The 17831-nt window shown below is 36.3% G+C and overlaps 1 protein-coding gene across 1 annotated transcript; it reads right to left on the reverse strand.

Annotated features, from left to right (window-relative positions):
- Positions 1-57: 57 nt before the first annotated feature.
- On the reverse strand, positions 58-16608 carry slc15a2 (solute carrier family 15 member 2). Its single transcript, XM_036593559.1, has 23 exons — positions 16496-16608; positions 14761-14807; positions 14333-14420; positions 13981-14122; positions 13785-13877; positions 13587-13686; positions 12895-12985; positions 12664-12741; positions 11335-11417; positions 11132-11215; positions 10953-11042; positions 10537-10581; positions 8043-8078; positions 7716-7804; positions 5254-5335; positions 5019-5144; positions 4575-4730; positions 4348-4394; positions 4081-4188; positions 3753-3855; positions 2034-2177; positions 1050-1154; positions 58-844 (listed from the first exon to the last, which is right to left on the reverse strand). The coding sequence occupies exons 1-23, from the start codon at positions 16509-16511 to the stop codon at positions 641-643; spliced, it is 2157 nt and encodes a 718-aa protein (XP_036449452.1). The 5' UTR covers positions 16512-16608; the 3' UTR covers positions 58-640.
- Between the last annotated feature and the right edge of the window lie 1223 nt (positions 16609-17831).

A 17831-nucleotide genomic window follows, 5' to 3' on the forward strand; every position in this document is an offset into this window, starting at 1 on the left:
GCATATGATTAAATATGGGCAAAAAAGAAAAACCCTAAAACTAAGCAACAAACTGAGGAAATTGCTACATTTTATTTATGCATTTTAATGCAAACAAAAAGCAGTTTCTCACATTAATGTATCTTATTTATAAGGGTCTGTATAAATCAAGAATGAGCAAGAGAAACCAATTTGTGTCAGACATATTGAACTGAAGTCAGTCTCTGTATAGTTCTCCCTTCACATTGTCAATGGTCACAAAAATACATACATAATTTTATTACTACTTACATTGTAAAAATCATCTTAAAAATGTACAAACATCACTCTCAACTGACAGCAGTGTTATGCCGATATGTTTATAAACATCTGAAGATAAATACATCCATAAAAATTTAGGATTTAGACTTAATATTGTATAAAGTATATTATATATGTTGATAAAATGTCCCTTCCACAAATTATTTTCTGTTTCTTGAGCTGCAGTATGATCCCTGAGTAACAAAGACCAACTGAGGATCAGATAAACGCCCTGGAATGACAGAACAGAGTTAACAAGAAAAGTCCAGTGAACAGTGTTTCCCTGTCTAATACAATTAGCATTGCTTTGATTTAGTGTACTGAAATACTGTGATAACGCTGGAAGCAATGTGTGGTTCTGCTACATCTTTATGCCCTTTGGGAGGTCATTCATGTTCATACTCTCTTTCTCCTTCTTCAAGTCATCCATGTTGCCTTCGTTTGCTTCCTCTTTGAAGAGCTTGTCAAGCTGGTCAGGGTCCACGTATGTGTAGAAATAGGACATGATGGAAAAGATGATGCTGACCGCAACCAGCAAAGCAGCAAAGAGCAAGAACTCTGTCCACTGTAGAAGACAACACAACCAGTCAGGCTTTGAGCGCTACATATCTTCTGTATTTACATCCAGGCAATTTGTTTACCCATTGCCACAGAGCTGCTTCCTCCACATCAGCCTTTTCTGTCAGATGTGCACATTCATTAACCTTGCTATTATTCATCTGGTGTCAAACCAGATCTTATATAAAGAAAGCACTTGCTCCATTGCTTACCTGTTCCATCCCAGCTCCCTCTGCTACAATCAGCACAATGACATTTCCGAAAGCCACCGTCAGTAGCCACCCTGCCTGCAGCACAGACTTCATGCTGGCTGGAGCCTAAGGGTAAGAGCATTGGCATTAGTACCTGAATGCTGCAAAAAAATGATCTTAGCAAGTGATATTACCTTAAAGGTTCCCATATCTAACATCTGTCTTACATTTTAATGTTTTCCTTGATGTCCACTTATAAAGTTTGTGAGAGTTTATGTATCAAAAACATTTTTGCATGATCATTTTCCAACCTCTTACTATCCCGTAGAATTCAACAGGCTGTTTTTAGTACTGTGCCTTTAACGCTGACATATGTAAACACAACAGAGCTGATTGGCTGCCCTGTATGGTGCCTCATTAAAAAAGCAGTTGGGGCTGAAACACTGCTTGTAACATCCATGTAGATGAATGTATGAAGTCACAAAAGCAATGAATACAAAGCTGTTTTTGCAGCTTAATTTCCATATATGGACTATATTTTTTGGGGAGCGAACAACAGATTTTGAAACTTAAGCAACGTTTACATATTACCTCAAAATGTTTTATTTTAAAAATGATGTAAATGTGGTTTTTCATGATATGGGCCCTTTAAGCCTAGTCAATAAATTTTTACATTTCTCATTTTGAGATTGTCAAAATTTTATTTTATGACACTGTCATAAAATTATTTACCTTATTTCTGGACAATTTACTTGTTTTAAGTGATTTTAAGTGAAATTCTCTCACTATATTGACTGAGTATAATGTCAAATTATATTGTCAAATTATCTGCTATCAATATAATGAGAATTTCATTTAAGCAAACAATGTCTAGAAATAAGTTACATAATCTTATAATAAGCTTTCAACAACTTCAAAATATAATTATTAGATATATTGACTACCAGTTTTTGTAGTGAAGATAACAGACCTTAACAACAAAGATCTGGTTGGATGACTGTTTACCTGTGAATATGAGAATTCCAGACCAGTGATGGAAAACATGACCTCTCCTGCAGTGATGAGGACATACTGGGGGATCTGCCAGGCAATGTGGATATTATTGGGCTGGACATCCACCATCTTGTTCAGTGTTAGGCTATTTGGATCCTGTGAAAAAAAGAACAGGCAGATGGTGAACCAGTCTTGCATCGCTTTTCATTTCCTCCACAGTCCAGTCTAGACTTTCTTTGCTGTCTGTCTTGGAATCGTGTAAAATGTGAAAATATTTGGAGCATTCTGACTAGTCCCTAAAACGGACTACATCAAAGCCACTATATATATGTTCATACATTATTTCTGACCTTCCTTTGTGGATTAGTAAATTTTGATTTCTTGTACAGTTTAGCTAGAATATAAGGTCTATTTTTAAGGAGAATTCAACCAATTTTTTGAAATGTCCTCATAATTAAATGGTTAAGATGTAAACAAAGTCATTCAAAGTGATTTGATGTGAAACGTGCCATTCTAGAGAAACCTACAGCATTAGAATTGTTCACAGTGGTGGTGATACGAACCAGACATCTGAACTTTAATGGCTCTAAATACTCCCTCACAAAAATGTATTACATGAGATGATGAGAAATACACTGCCTGAGACATTGTTTTATTATAGTTTTGAGAAAAGGTTTAGGCCTGAAATGTATTTATGGTGGAGAGGCATAAGCAGGGCACTGAAAGGCAAAATAGTCCCCAAATTCAACACCATTTCACCATCACATATAAAACTCAGAAGACACTTGTAGCTCCTCACTGGTGGTTTTGGATAGAAAATAAGGTGAGTATTTCTACATTGTAGACATTGCGACCCCTGATTCCTATCATTCTGTCATATAAACACCGTAAAGAAATCTGTAAAGAGTTGGTAAATTTCTCTACAGTGAATTATTTCACAACAAACCACTCTGAACGATGACTAAATTATGCAGGAAATTTGATAATCAGTGACCACAAGACCACTGAGCATTTGAAAATCTGTAAGTTTATTAAACTGGTAGAGAACTAAATGTAATTTCTATTAAAAATCAACCTTTTGAATGTACTCTATTAAGAGATTACAAGCAACTGACATCTTATGATGTGTTGGTTTTCCAATTGAATAAGATGGTTTGCTCAGCAAGAGCTAGAGTGACTGGTATTGGTATTTTACTATTTATTTTTTTTATGTATCACTGATCTAGTATAGTCATCACCAAGTAAACAAAACAAGAGGGAGCTGAGTGCTACAACCCATTAAGTCTGAGAAATGTTTAGCTACATGATTCCAGAATTGTCAGACGTGGGTACAGAGCTAAAAATTAAGTATCTTTAGTATTTAAAGACCATTGCGTGCATGTGACAGATTTTAAATGTTTTCAATGTTTCACCCTTGATTAAGGGTGGAGTTTGTCTTATATCAATATTAAACTTAAGGGTGTTTTTTAACTAAAGATAGTGTAAAAAAAGTTTTTTTCTAGGCCACATTTTAGGCCCAAGTCTTGAAAACTAAGGAAAGTATAATTTGTATATTTATATAATTGTATTATTGTTTTTTTCAATTATGGGACACTAACTGCACTGTTATTTATTACAAAACCTGGATTGTGCCAGATTAGTGTTAGTTGTCGCTATTATAGAGTTGTTAAACAAGTTGTTTAACAGAGTGAAACATTAACCACACTGGGATAACTGAATAATATCATTTACCCCTCCGAGTATGACTGTGTAGTAGGCGCCAAAGTCAAGGAGACCCAGATCAATCTGATATTTCATTAATGTATCCAATGATGTGCACTCAACATTCTTGTATCTGCAAAGAGAAAAGACAGCACAAGTGAAATATGGTCAATGCATCTGGCCTGGATGTGTATGAACAAAAAAATTTAGAAAAAAAAATCATATGTTCAAGTCTAGTTGCACCCCCTTGTGCACAAAGAGAGTCTTGACTTATTGGATCTTAAATATACAAGTTTGAAGCAAGGTTGTTGTGTCATAGGCCAATTAAGTGTAAATACTACTGTGATAAAATACTTACTCTCCTCTTTCAACACCTAAGCTTAGGGAAATCCCATAACTGCCTGGTACTTGGAATTGTTTGCTGCCTACACTTATGTTCATACCGTCTGTGCGGGTATTAATAAATCTGGGGGGAAAGAAAAACACATAACATCAGTAACATGATTTTGTAGTGCAGTGCAAAGCATCACAACCCAAGTCATGGAACAAAACAAGAAAAAACCTTCTGTTACATGATGATTATTATTAATATTCTGTTTCTCATAATTTAGAAGCTGGATCTCACCTCACAAATGCTTCTCCAGCCTCAGATTTGGTGTAGTTGTCTTCTTCCTGCATTTGAGTGACAACAAAATGGTACAATATGATATCGTAATACCAATGCAGTATTCAAGATAAAATATAAGAGAGGTCTTCATTGAATTTAAAATGTGATATAGTCTTTACAATTTACTTGTATATCTACTAAAACTTTCAAACATGGTCATGGTCTCTATGATGTTTTGAACTCACCAGTTTGCATGTAATCCTATTGTCTAGGATGAGGCTATAAACATTGTGCTGAGTGAAGTTAAGCTGACATTGGTGATTTGCTCCATTATGAGTGATATCAACTGTGATGATCTGGTGGGCGTCATCAAGTGGAAGACTTGTGTATCCTGAAGGTTCCTGGTGACACAAAGAATGCTTTAAGTTTTAAGTAAAGTATGACTATCTTCATAAAACAACCTCCTAGTTTCAACATTCTCCTAACATTCAAATATAGTGACTAATTTGGTGAGATTACATGACATGACTACAAATGTCACATACAGTCAGCCTTAATTTTTGTGCTGCCTTTTAAACTCTTTTAAACTGTTCATAGAAGAATGAGGACATTAGGACAAAGCCAATGAATATTAAGGTACACCATCAATAATAATAATAAAAAATAAAGAGTTTATAACTTTATCTCACATCATATGATTTTATTGGATCCGGGAAGATATTGTGTCCTGGAATTTGTACAGAGACATCTCCATCAGCAAAGTTAAGAACTTGCAGCAGGCATTCTTTGGCTGGTGGAGTTTCCACAACAGTTTTCTGACAGAAAACACAACAAACTTTCAGTACTGGCAATTTCTAAAGTAGTCATTTAAATTTTTACATAAGTAGTGTAGTGCAAATGAGGAATTTTTGATGATTTACATACAATAACATTGACTTCCACTACAGTTGCAGCACAGAATGCAAGTGCAGCAAGGATCATTCCTGCAGCCATCTTCTTCAGAGGCCTGAGAATGCAGGAGAGACATGTTTCATGACATTATTAACAAATCTAAAGTCCAAATTCAGAATCTTTAAGGTGCTTAATGTCACACTGTGTGTCAGATGGCAGCTTTCAAGATGGCAGGAGACAGGGTAACATAACACCACTGTCCACAAAAAAAGTGTCTCAATTTTTTCCGATTTTCATTTTTCTACATCATTTAAGCAGAGATGCTGTGCTTTACATAGCTTGATATTTTATTAAGACAGCTACGATATGTCACAGGTTCACCTACTGGTCTAACGCATAATAACAATGAGACCATTCTATTATTAATCATCTTACAGATTATTGAGTAAGTGACAATGTATTATTTGGGGAGTGGCATATTTTTTCCTCAAGTAATTCCTATGTGTAATACATAATAAAAAACAAGTGAATGTGCATGGATATTTAGACAGCATATTAAGATGTTAGACGTTTACAATCAAATGGAATCCAAAAAAGAGTGTTTTTCATTAAAAGCTTCATTCAAGAGCAGCTGAAATACTGAAATGCAATTTCTAGTAACATGCAGCTTTCTAAGCTGACTCCTGCTTCTAAATCAGGGATCATCTAGACTTCACAATTCAACCTCTCAGTTAATTGGCAGGTTTAATAGGTTTTTTGAAAGGAAACCACCAAACTTTGCAGGACTCTGGCCCTCCAGGACCTGAACTGATGACCCCTGTTCTAAACACTGCTGCCAAACATTGTGGTTAACATAAGGCTTCAGCATAAAATGTTCTTTTGAAACATTAACAGCAAACTTTTCCTTCACAATCTAAACCTGATGGCCTAAATGTACACATGGATTCTTCAGTGAACACACCAGGTCTACTGAGTAATATTATCAGCTTCATTCCAGGAGGGTGAAGTTTTAAGCTACAAAAAGCAGCAACAGGTAATTCAAAGCTCCCTCAATTCTTAACCTCCATCAAACTATGCAGTTTGTTCAGAATCATTAGGCAAACTGAAGCACTGATATAACTTTTAGGTTTGAAAAAATTGATATTTTCAGATATTTCTAAAACCCAAAAGAGAGTTCATCAGTGCATCAGTTTTAGTGTTTATGATCTGCACCTACAATATATATATATATAGTCTTTCAAAATATTTGACATACTATATTTGAGTTCTTTTTTTCAGCACCTTGAGTTTTATGCAAAAATTTATCAATGTAGCTTATTGCTCGGATTCATAATTCTGTAAAGTACTAACTAGGACAATATGATAATATTCACCTTTATCATTATAACTTTCGTCCCAATAAGTCACAATATGCTTTTTTGAGCATATCTTGAATACTGTATCAGTACACTGAACACTGACCACCTGCATGTTTCATTGCAAAGACAGCATAATTAATCCTGTTTAACTGAATTTATTGCAGCGCAATATGTGAAACGTTAACCCTTAAATGGCCAGGGCCCACCAGCGGGCCCAAAGTTTTATTACACATTTCAATAACCTAAGAATAGCTCGAAATGTTTGTACTGAAGTCCCTGTAGTTACTGAATAATAAATCTTAATATGTAATAAGGCTGGACCTTTAAAGGGTTAAATAAAAATTATTTGTATTCAACGTTTTTATATTTTTAATTGTAGCACTAGCAGCTCATTTTTGCCTTTTCCAATATATTGTTACAAAAATGCATTTCATGACAAATCATGTATAGCAGGGGGGCTCAATCCTGGTCCTGGAGAGTTCAGATCCAACACGCCTGGCTCATATAGTCAGATGCCCCTAAAGGTCTTGATTACCTGGATCAGGTGTGTTAGATTAGGGTTGGAGCTAAACTCTCCAGAGTGGTAGATTTCCAGGAAAAGGACTGGGCACCCCTGGTGTACAGTGAAAATGTCTTGAAGTATCAGGATATTATTTTCACCATATTGAAATTATTATTTTATTATACATTGTGATTCAAGGGTCAGGACGGTATTGCTGTCTAATTAAGTTTCTATTCTTTCTATTCAAGTGTTGCGCTTTTAGGTCCCACTATTGAAGTCTGACCCCCCTTCAGTAAGAGCATAGCTTCACTACTGTTTGACAATACACACTGGAGAACTCTGTCGACCTTTGTCTACCTGGTTAAGATGTGTTGGAGCTCAAAGAGAATGAATATGAATATGTGTGGGACATTCCTGAAACAATATGCTCATGCACATTAAGGGTAAAGAACATTTTGTTCTGCACTGTTTTGCTGTTTGAAATCCACAGAATTTACAGCGCCCATTATATAACCAGTGACACTGTCCATGTGTCATTTTCCACTTTGCTAGACAATTTTTCTGTACTTCGAATGCTGTTAAAACTTTATTGTCCTTCACACTCCACATGTACATGTGTCTTTGGCTGCACTTACGTGAGCTTGATCCGACAGAGGCCAACGAGAGGGTACACGCCCATGTCGAAGATAGGGATGAACACCAGGATCAGCAAAGCGTTCAGCATCTTAACAACAGGACAGAAAAATTAGGACACACACACACAAGCTCAATAATCAGCATGATCTGAAAATCATAAAAATATATTGCTTATAAAACAGATTACAGTAAATTTTGTTGCTCAAGTTTCTGATAATTTCTTAGGATCATCTATCATAAACAGATATCAGGAGATATCACTAAGCTACAATTGTGCAATAATACAGGGGAAGATTTTTGCACATGTAAGCAAGTGAAGATCATACCTGCATTTGATCAGGCTTTATTACAAATGCTCCACCCTGCAAAACACAGAATGGATTATTTACCTGACTGATTGTGAACTTGTATACAGAATGCCCAGCGGTCCAGAATGATGGACTGGTGAATAACCTCACCATATACTTTAACAAGAAGGAACCAATGTCTATAACTGGTCTCAAATGCTTGAACACATTCTTCAATTCATGAAATTCTTTGTTATCATTTTATACAGTCATTAGATTTCAGATTCATTTTACACTGCAACAAACGCAATGTGAATTGGATGTGTTTGGTTGAGGCAAATAAATGCAAATAAAAGAAGGCAGTAAATGTATTCTTTGAGCCATCATGGGGCTTATGAAGAGAAAAAAAAAGTTCTAATGTAAAAAATATTTATTTTATTTGTTTATTTGTTAACTCTAACATTTTAGCATATATGCTGGCAGAGTGGGTGTTTCATTTTTTTGCTAATATTTTCACTCTTGTGAAGAAAATCTAGCTTTGTCTAACACTGCTCATAATTCTGTGTAACTATAGACATTTGTGTGAGGACTGATTGGACAGTACAACCAGTTTTAGCTACACACATTACATAGCTAACAAATAAGGTGGATAATCAGCCAATTTGACTGCTTGTGTTTTAATAGGTGCAAATTATGAACAAGCAAAAACAATTTAATCGTTAACCGCAATTATTTATGACAATCGTCAGCTACAATTTCATTATCGTGACAGCCTTGTTTAGTGAAGTGTCACAAACCAAAAGATAAATGCTAAATGCTTTTTTTTTTTCGCAAAATGCACAGCCACCCAAAATTTTAGAAACCCATCAACCACTTGATCCACAAATTGGCCTGGCTTTTCAAGATCCCCCTCATTTTTTTGTCAAAAAAGGCCCTACATTGAAGGACCACCTAGTTTCAGCTCATTTGAACATTTTTGTCGATTAAGACTTTAAATGTAACAGCTGTGTTTTATGTCATTGCCTGATGCCGCAGAACAATTACACATGTTCTCAAACCAATAAGATGTTCGGGGCAGGATCACGTTGGTTGATCTATAAGGTTTATTTTTTTTGTTTGCCAATGCAGCTTTAGCTATGTGGGAAAAACAAACAATTAAAAACGAGAATTTCTGAACAGAAATGTGCAATCAGAAATGAGACATCTCCAGTAGCGAGACACTTTGATAAGGTAGGCCATGATGCCGTTACGTTTTATGGGCTTTAAAATGGGCTTAAAAATGGTGAATCACTTGCCGGGAGGTGAAGATCATAAGATGCGCCTCTTGCAGAGAGCGCCTTGGTACATTTTCGCTTTGAATACATTTGCATTATATGGTGTGAATGAAGACTTCTTTGTGACTTGACTAATGTGTATGCCATTTTTTGAGTGAAATGCCAAAAAGATACCTTGGCTAGTGAAATGTTCTTAAATCTAGTTAATATATCTAATATTTCTCATGCTGACACTTTAACATGTTTTAAGTGATTTTATCAAGAAGAAAGCTCACCATACTGGCAAATGATTTTGCTTGTTTTATGAAACATGCTTGAAACAAGCAAAATTATCTGCCAATATAGTGAGATAATTTTACTTGATAAAAATGTCTAGAAATAAGTTAAATAATCTTATAATGTCCCAACAACTGTAAAAAATGTGAAATATTAGTATATCAACTAGATTTAAGATCATTTTACTTGAGAAGACACCAGCTTTTGCAGTGAATCTTGGTTATTTTAATTACCTTGTTTTTTTGGGTTTTTTTTGGCTTTTTGGTTTGCTTTGATTTATATTGGTTGATGCTGGGTCTTCTTGGTTGCTGTGACTCGCCCTTATCATATGTGGGTGGTTCGTGTAATTGGTAGCTCTATTTAGTTGGTTGGTGGCTAGAATGTTATGAACATGCTCACGAAGGATGTGTGCTCCAAAGCATCTGTGCTTAACTTGTGAGCTTGATATATACAAATGTTGTCTGACCTTTTTCTGCTTGCCAATATTCCCTGTCAAAACTTCCAGTCATGACCACCTAACAGTGCCCTGTTTTCAAGCCTGCTTGTAAACCTAACCCTAATGGGATAATGACTCAGGATCATCTATGTCATTACAGTATTCAGATGGTGCCACACTTCTGTGGTAGTCAAGATGATTTCATTTCATGTTTTTGCACCGCAGAAAAGACGTGGGTGTGTACTACAAATACAATGATTCTGTCATTCATTTCTGGGTGTTGGTCTAAATGACAGTAGCTTCACTGTAAAATGGTCACTGTACAATGAAGTTATTTAGGACCATTTCTTACTACCATCATGTTATTCATTAAACAAGGCGCAAAAAAGTCAGGGAGTGACAGTTTTTCTCATTGTCTTCTTAGGCCACGTAAATGCTCATGTTAATGCCACAACTGAAATGAATGTCCAACTTCCAGGCAAAGAATATCAAATTACTATTCGTATGATGTAATAAGCTTTTCCCAAAGGAAGGACAAAAGACTTACAAAATCCATGTTCATCCTGGTGGCCTGGAGAGTCCAGCGAGACCCCTGGCACCAAACAAAGGGAAAATTGATCATTATCAGGAAATGAATGGAATATCTGTGTGTTGCTGATATCTATGTTAATAGTTGATCTCCTGTCTTACAGTTTAACTGCATATTGCTCAGCTTTAGAGACAATAAAGATTGTATCTCTTGTGTTAAGCTTGCAGCCACAGTAAACACTGCCCAGTAAAAAATTATTCAATGTTTTAACTTGAAAAAGTAAGTAACCTGTTACATGCATGTAACCTTGTACATTCAATGACTCAAAATTTTAAGGCAACCAGGTTACTTACTTTTTCAAGTTAAAACGCAATCATTTTTACAGTGTGTAACTACTAGAATGGTAGTTTGTACGACAGCATTTAAACTTGTACCTGCTGATCAAAGAGAGCCCAAAACATGGGTAATGGAATGTAGAGGACCAGCACCCTCAGCACCATTTTGATCTCTTGAATAAGACGTTTCTGGAAGGAAGTACCGCAACACTGTATTTAGGACACATTGTTTATCTCACGTGCATGTTGTAATTACTGAGAAGTTTCTGTATTCATACCGAATACTTCTCCTCTGCCCAATCCAGCCAGTGATCCCGTTTTGGGCTGTTCTTGGGCCTCCTCCACCGATTGCTTATGGCACACTGATCAATTCAAAGGAAAAGAATAATGATTAACTACACTTGTGTGTCATTTTCAATGTTCTGTTGTTCATTGTTCATCGTTTCATTTGCCAGTCCTTGGTGTAAAAGAGGTTTCTTACCCCAATGCACTTGCACACATTCAGCAGGACATTTCCCTCAGGTGGAGCCTTGTTATATAGCCCGCTGCCAGCAATGAAAACCACTAGACAAAGAAGAACAATGTTGTGAATGAATACTAATAGTATCTCATACAAGTGTTAGTCAGCAACCTTTAAAGAGACACTCTGGTGAAAATGAAAAATGTCCATTTGTTGTGAGCAAGCTTACTTGCATTACATAGTGGTGCCCAATAGTCTCTGGAGAGAGATTTCCTGGTTTAAAAACTAGGAAAATCCTTTTCTGCTGACATATCTTTAAGGTGAAAGGAACTTTTGAAAACCTACAACAATTTTTAGTGCAGGCTGTATCTTTAGCTGGTGAATGCAGAGGGAAGCCAGACAGCTAAGCCTATCAGTGGCTAGGCTAGCCGTCAGGATTTGTTGTCACCACAGGGATCCCCAGTGTTTGTATGATGTGTTAGCGTAATGCGTGCTGGGAACTACCGTGAAAGCACATTGATAAACAAAAACATGAAAATAATTTAAAATTCTCTCAAACTGCTGTGGGATTCTGCATAAAACAACCAACTCTAGCTTTAGGCTGGGCACTTATTTACACCTACTTTATAGAAATACCTTATAGGCTGCACTAGCTTTTACCATCAATGGTAAGCAGTAATTCACACGTTTTATACCACTGCTGTACTTAGGAGTTCATTTAAAGCTAGCAATTGCCCTTATGGTCAAAATGAGGTCACTCATGAGTGAGGCCCACAAATGCAGACAAGCGTGCACAGGCACACTATAATCAAACAAATGGCTTCCGAATACAACAGTGGTGGCCAAAATATGTTAAATGCAACTTATCTACAGTATATGTCTATATAATCTATTTTCACTGAGAAAGTTACTGTAATTTATTAAAATACAAGCATTTGATCATTGGTTCTGAATATTCCTAAAGCAATTTGCAATACTGGCAAACTTCCAAACCTGTATATCCTGGAGTACCTCTGAATTGCTCTCTATGTTCATACCCAGACTGCCTTTGCTTTATGAGCTTAATGTTTTTCCAAAGTTGTTTACACGGACTGTAGGGACGGTGTCCTTACAATCCATCCAGATTGCTGACTGAGGCTAAATCTCACTTTCCCTGATCTGAATGGGTTTTACGGTTCACAGACTGTCCAAACATCTCTTTTTTCCAACTCAGGGGCTGTGAACTGACTATAAAGGCAGCTAAGCACAATGTGACACTTGTGTTAAACTGTTTATTCATCAGAGGCACGGCTCTCAGAAACCATATGACATAAACTGTAGACTTTGATATCAACCAGGTGCGACACTCACCCGTAGCTATGACCATTAAAGCAGCAGGGACCCCAAACGCCAGAGCGTAGCAGTCACCCCCAAAACATTGAACATCACCTGTGTAGAAAGCCTTGTATTCAGTCTAGGCACTTATGATAATTGCAAGTAATTTAGACCGTAACTACACATTTGCAAGATGAACTTTATCACAGTTTTAAAGTTTTGCTTAAGATTTAACAGAGCAGAAGTGTGTATGTTTATGGGATTCACCTCTGAGAATGGGTGTGATGATAGTAGACAGCACACTCCCAGCATTGATTGACATGTAGAAGATAGAGAAGAACTTTCTCCTCTCCTCTGTCTGAAAACAAAAAATTGGACTGATTACAAACACATGATTTAGGAAGAAAGCTTGTTTTTGACATTGACATTTCAGGTGTTTTTCAGACAATCTTATCCAGAGTGACTTACTTGGTTGTCTACTTGGAAAATGTATCCTTAATCTAGATCAAAACCTCACTGTCAGATCAAAACCAAGTATCTTACAGTTTTTCATTATTTTAAAATGCCATTTTACATTGTATGGACATTTCATGATGAATGGACCAATAAAATGGTCCAAATTTACTTGCCGAATACATTTGTTACATTAACTTGCATTAAACATTAAGAATGTTTTTCCTGAAAAGTTGTAAATAGTAAAAGATGTAAATAGTCTACACACGTTGCTGCCATTCACAGCACTCAACTTATTCAACTAAATATCTATGAAATTCACCTGAAATTTCACTAATCCTAAACATGGCCCTAATCCTAACCCTAAACTAATGCTGCTGACAATCTACTTAGTTAGACAGTTTGTTAACAATGTGAACATCTACAGATAATCTATTATTAGCTCAGCATCAATGCAGATGACTAGTTGTACTGACTGCTGTGTTAACACATTATGATTTGCTCACATGCTCCTCCTCAAACTGGTCTCCACCAAAGGCTGCAACACATGGCTTGATTCCTCCAGTCCCAAATGCGATCAATATCAGGCCAAGCATGGACAGAGCTCTACAACAAAGCAAAATGCATTATGAGCTGCTGAGACTTGCACTGATGTATGCATTAATATAGAATTAGACACATCATCAATGTTATACAAAACCTACATGTGTACAGTGCTATCTCCCACATCTGGAATGGCCCCAACAGACTTTATCACATGACCAATAACATACACGATGGACAGATAGATGATGGTTCTGTGAATTAAACACAAAGACAAATTTTGACATCAGTTCCAATTCAGTTTCCCTGTAGGTTAGCTGACGTACGACTGAGGACTGGTATTCCATTATATCTTACTTGAACTTCCCCAGCCAAGAGTCTGCTATGATGGCTCCTATTATGGGAGTAAAGTAGCACAGGCCAGAGAATGCATGGTACACGGCTGTGGAGAGGTTTTTGTTCCAGTGCAGGTAGTGGATGAAGTAAAGTGTGAGCACCGCTTTAAAAAGAAGAAAAAAATAACGAAACTTTATTTTGCAGGTAAACATGTGCCTGAAAAATGTAATGATGTGGTTTGTTGTTCATCAGGTAATTCACTGTTGTTGAATCCTCTCTATTTGAATGACCAGTAGCCACAGTCACAGTGACAATTAGCGACTATTAGCTTTACTGAAATTCAGTAGACATTTGCAAGATGTTCCTTCATTACCTTTCATTCCATAGTAGGAGAATCTCTCGCAGAACTCATTGACTACGATGAAGGCAATGCTAAGTGGGTAGTTGGTCCCACATATTTTCTGAAATCACACAAAAAAGTTCTCTTTAGTCAAATAATAAACTGTGCAAAGTCAACATCTCATGAAGATTTACACATTTTTTTTCAGCTGAATGCCTTATAATTCTACTTTATCGTCAGATGTCACACTGAAACATGTGGACATCCAACCCCATGATTTCATTACTGCGTCACGTGGTTAATTTAGTCATTTAGCTGTTGAATCAGCCTGTTTCGTGGAGTCAGGAAACTGGTCATTACTCATCAGATGTCCTTTAGTGCAATTGCTGGGAACCCTATTAAAATTATCTTCTGTTAAAAAAACGCTGTGCATGCATAGTGAGATAATTGTATCATCTTACTGGTGAGCGTGTTTTTTTATCAGATTGGTACTTCTCCATGTTATCATCTAAAACATAAAAAAGAGAACATCACATTAGGCAAGTCATCTAACCATGGACTTCACAGAAATGAACAAATAAGTGGTTAGACATAAAAGAGTTGGTTAGCATAGCCTAAACCCATACTCAAGAAAAGTAACATTACTTCTGTGAAATAATAACTCAAGTAGAAGTAAAAAACTTTTCCAAAAACAGCTTAAGAAGAAGTATGAAAGTAGCAGGTGAGAAAAACTATTCAATTACTGAGCATCTTACAGCTCTGCATCTATCAGCATAAAAAAGTTTGTTGGTTGGGAGTTATTCTTCTTTTCCTTGCATCCTTTTGGACTAAAGTAAAGCACTAAAGCTCAAAACTGAGGGGACCAATTCTAAAGCGTTCAAAGTGCAACTAGTCACACCACTGACTTTAGGCACCAAAAAAGAAATTTAATATTAATGACTGAAATGTAACTGAGTAACACGTACATTCCTTTCCTCACAAGGATTCTTGAGTAGAAGTAAAAGTATTGGCACTTATAATATGCAGGAAAACACAAATCTGTCATGTTACTAAATAAATCTAACTGAATAAAATAATTTAACTGAATAAACCAGTACTACCCAAGTCTTCTTGGACATTTCATGACGTGGCTATAAATGGTGGTTATTTTGGTCAATATAGGGGTCACGATTATTTAACACAATTATTTGAGAAACAGCATGCATTTATTGAACTAAAAACAAAAAACTTTTTAACACTTTATTTCTTTAAACTTTAAACAGAATTCAACTGAAAAACAACTTAAAAAATAAATGTAGACATATATATATATATATATATATATATATATATATGTGTGTGTGTGTGTGTGTGTGTCTATATATACATATATAAACAGATAGATAGATAGATACACACATATATCATAGAAAAATAATGAATAAAAAATAAGATCAACTACATAGTAGTGTAATTCCACAACTCACTGAAAACTACTAAACATATATTAAAATAATGAATAAAAATAAATTAGACTAAAATAACTTAGATAAGCTGTAAAGGAAAGGGGTGCACTGGATTTATAACACAATACAAAATAAGAGCATCATTGGAATGGAAGCACAATAATCGTTTAATCTCGATTATCTTGCTTTCATAAAGCAAGTAAAAATCGTATGTGGAAAAAATCGATTAATCGAAGCCCTAATACAGAGAAAAACATCTGGGATTATCATTACACACATGCAGGGATTTATTTTAACATAGTCTCATGCAATGGAGTGAAAATGCTCTTCCACTGCATTTTTAGTGCGACGACACATTCCACACTCCCCCCAGGGTTAAAGGCATGGATGATGTGACCCATATGCGCTGCTACGTTACAGGACACAGCGCTTTGTGCACTTTTTGTCCTCTTTCACACTCCGACTGAACTCAGGCTGCCACAGAATGAACTGGGTTTAAAATGGGAAAAAAAGTTTTTTTTTCCCCCCAGAGCTCTTCAAACAAACTCAAACGGTCTTCTTTAAGTCGAATCACTGCTGTATCTTATGGAAAACACAGAAAGGTGTTGGCTGTAGAACTTAAAAATTCTAGACAACACAAGTCACCTTTCCAACATGCACGACGGCGCAACGGCGTTTTGATTAAAAGCGTTAGCATCATCTGCTCAGCACTGAAAGGTCCTCTTTACTCGCTGAAAAGAAGCTACGTTACCCTTGGCTTTGCCCATGTCTTCTGCTGGAGTCTGACAGTTAGCCGCGTAGCACTGGACTTCTTGAACCGTGTCCAAGTCCTTCCCTCTCCCTCTCTGTCTCTCTCTCCTCCTCTGCTCGTCTTCTCCTCTCCAGCGTCCACAGACGCTCCTCTTATAGGAGATTTAACTTCCTTCTGTTAATGTTCTACTCCTTGAACGCGACTCGGTCCCTCCAACCCCTCAGTCCTCAGCAGAGCCGGTTAGCCTAGTAATAGGAAACGCACTCCAGTTCACACTCAGCACTGCTCACATACAGTGTGTGATGCACAGCTGAACCGAGACAGCGATTTACCAGGTTTACTCAAACGGTTTACGGCCTGTTTTTGTCTAAAAATGCAATACACCCACCTAAAATGGCCAATAACCAAAAATAGTTATTGCACTTGATCAGTATTTTTCAGTATTTTGAAAGATCTGTGCTTTACTCGACTGTTATTGAAATTGAATATTTTTACTTTTACTCAGTTACATTTCCAAGAAAAAAACATCATACCTTTTACTCCTTTAGACCTTCAAAATACTTATCATTTTCAAAAAGATTTTTGAATCTTTTTAAGAGTTTTAAGAGTTTTGCTCAGGTATATTTTTGACTTCTTCCACTTTTGATTGAATAAGATTTTGAACTCATACTTTCACTAATTTAATTATTTAATAAAAAACAGTTAAGTTCTTCAGACCTTCACAATACTCATTTTCAAAAAGATTTTTTCTTCCTCTTGCCAGTCAGGAGCCTTTTTTTATTAAAAGATTGAACAAAATGTATATAATTGTAACATTAACTGCTGACAACTACACTGCAGCCACTACGCCACACCCTGCTACCGTGCATTTAACTTGTATTGTAAACTAAATATCTTTTTTCAAATCACCCTAACAATAATCCTAACCCTGACCCTGGCCGTAATCCTAGCCCTAACCTTAATCTCAACTCAAAGCCTAAACCTAATGCTGGTCCTAAACCTTGTACCTCCGTATCCTGACCCTAACCCTGACACTGCTGAGAATCTACTGAGCTTCACCTGGTAGTTCCTTAATAACTTGACCCTCATTAGATACCCTACTGGGGGCTATTCAAGTAAAATCCAGTTAAAGTGGAACCTGCATTTTACATACATTACTTTTCAGGGTGGGTTTAAATGTAGATGCTTTCAAGTTTTGCTCAGGTATATTTTTGACTTCTTCCACTTTTAGTTGAATAAGATATTAATATAGAACCCACACTTTCACTTATTTAATTATTTCTCTACTTTTTACACCCCTGACCATAACCATGTAAAAAACTCTTTAAATGGGTTT

Source organism: Colossoma macropomum, unplaced genomic scaffold, assembly GCF_904425465.1.
Source record: "Colossoma macropomum unplaced genomic scaffold, Colossoma_macropomum, whole genome shotgun sequence".
NCBI classification, from domain to species: Eukaryota; Metazoa; Chordata; class Actinopteri; order Characiformes; family Serrasalmidae; genus Colossoma; species Colossoma macropomum.

Bases quoted from the DNA above. Each gene is read 5' to 3' on its own strand.
- slc15a2 (XM_036593559.1), bottom strand. The intron at 4,731-5,018 runs GTGAGATAAAGT...TTGTGTCACCAG, and splicing joins ATCCAATAAAATCATATGAT to GAACCTTCAGGATACACAAG. The intron at 845-1,049 runs GTAAGCAATGGA...TGTCTTCTACAG, and splicing joins AGGGAGCTGGGATGGAACAG to TGGACAGAGTTCTTGCTCTT.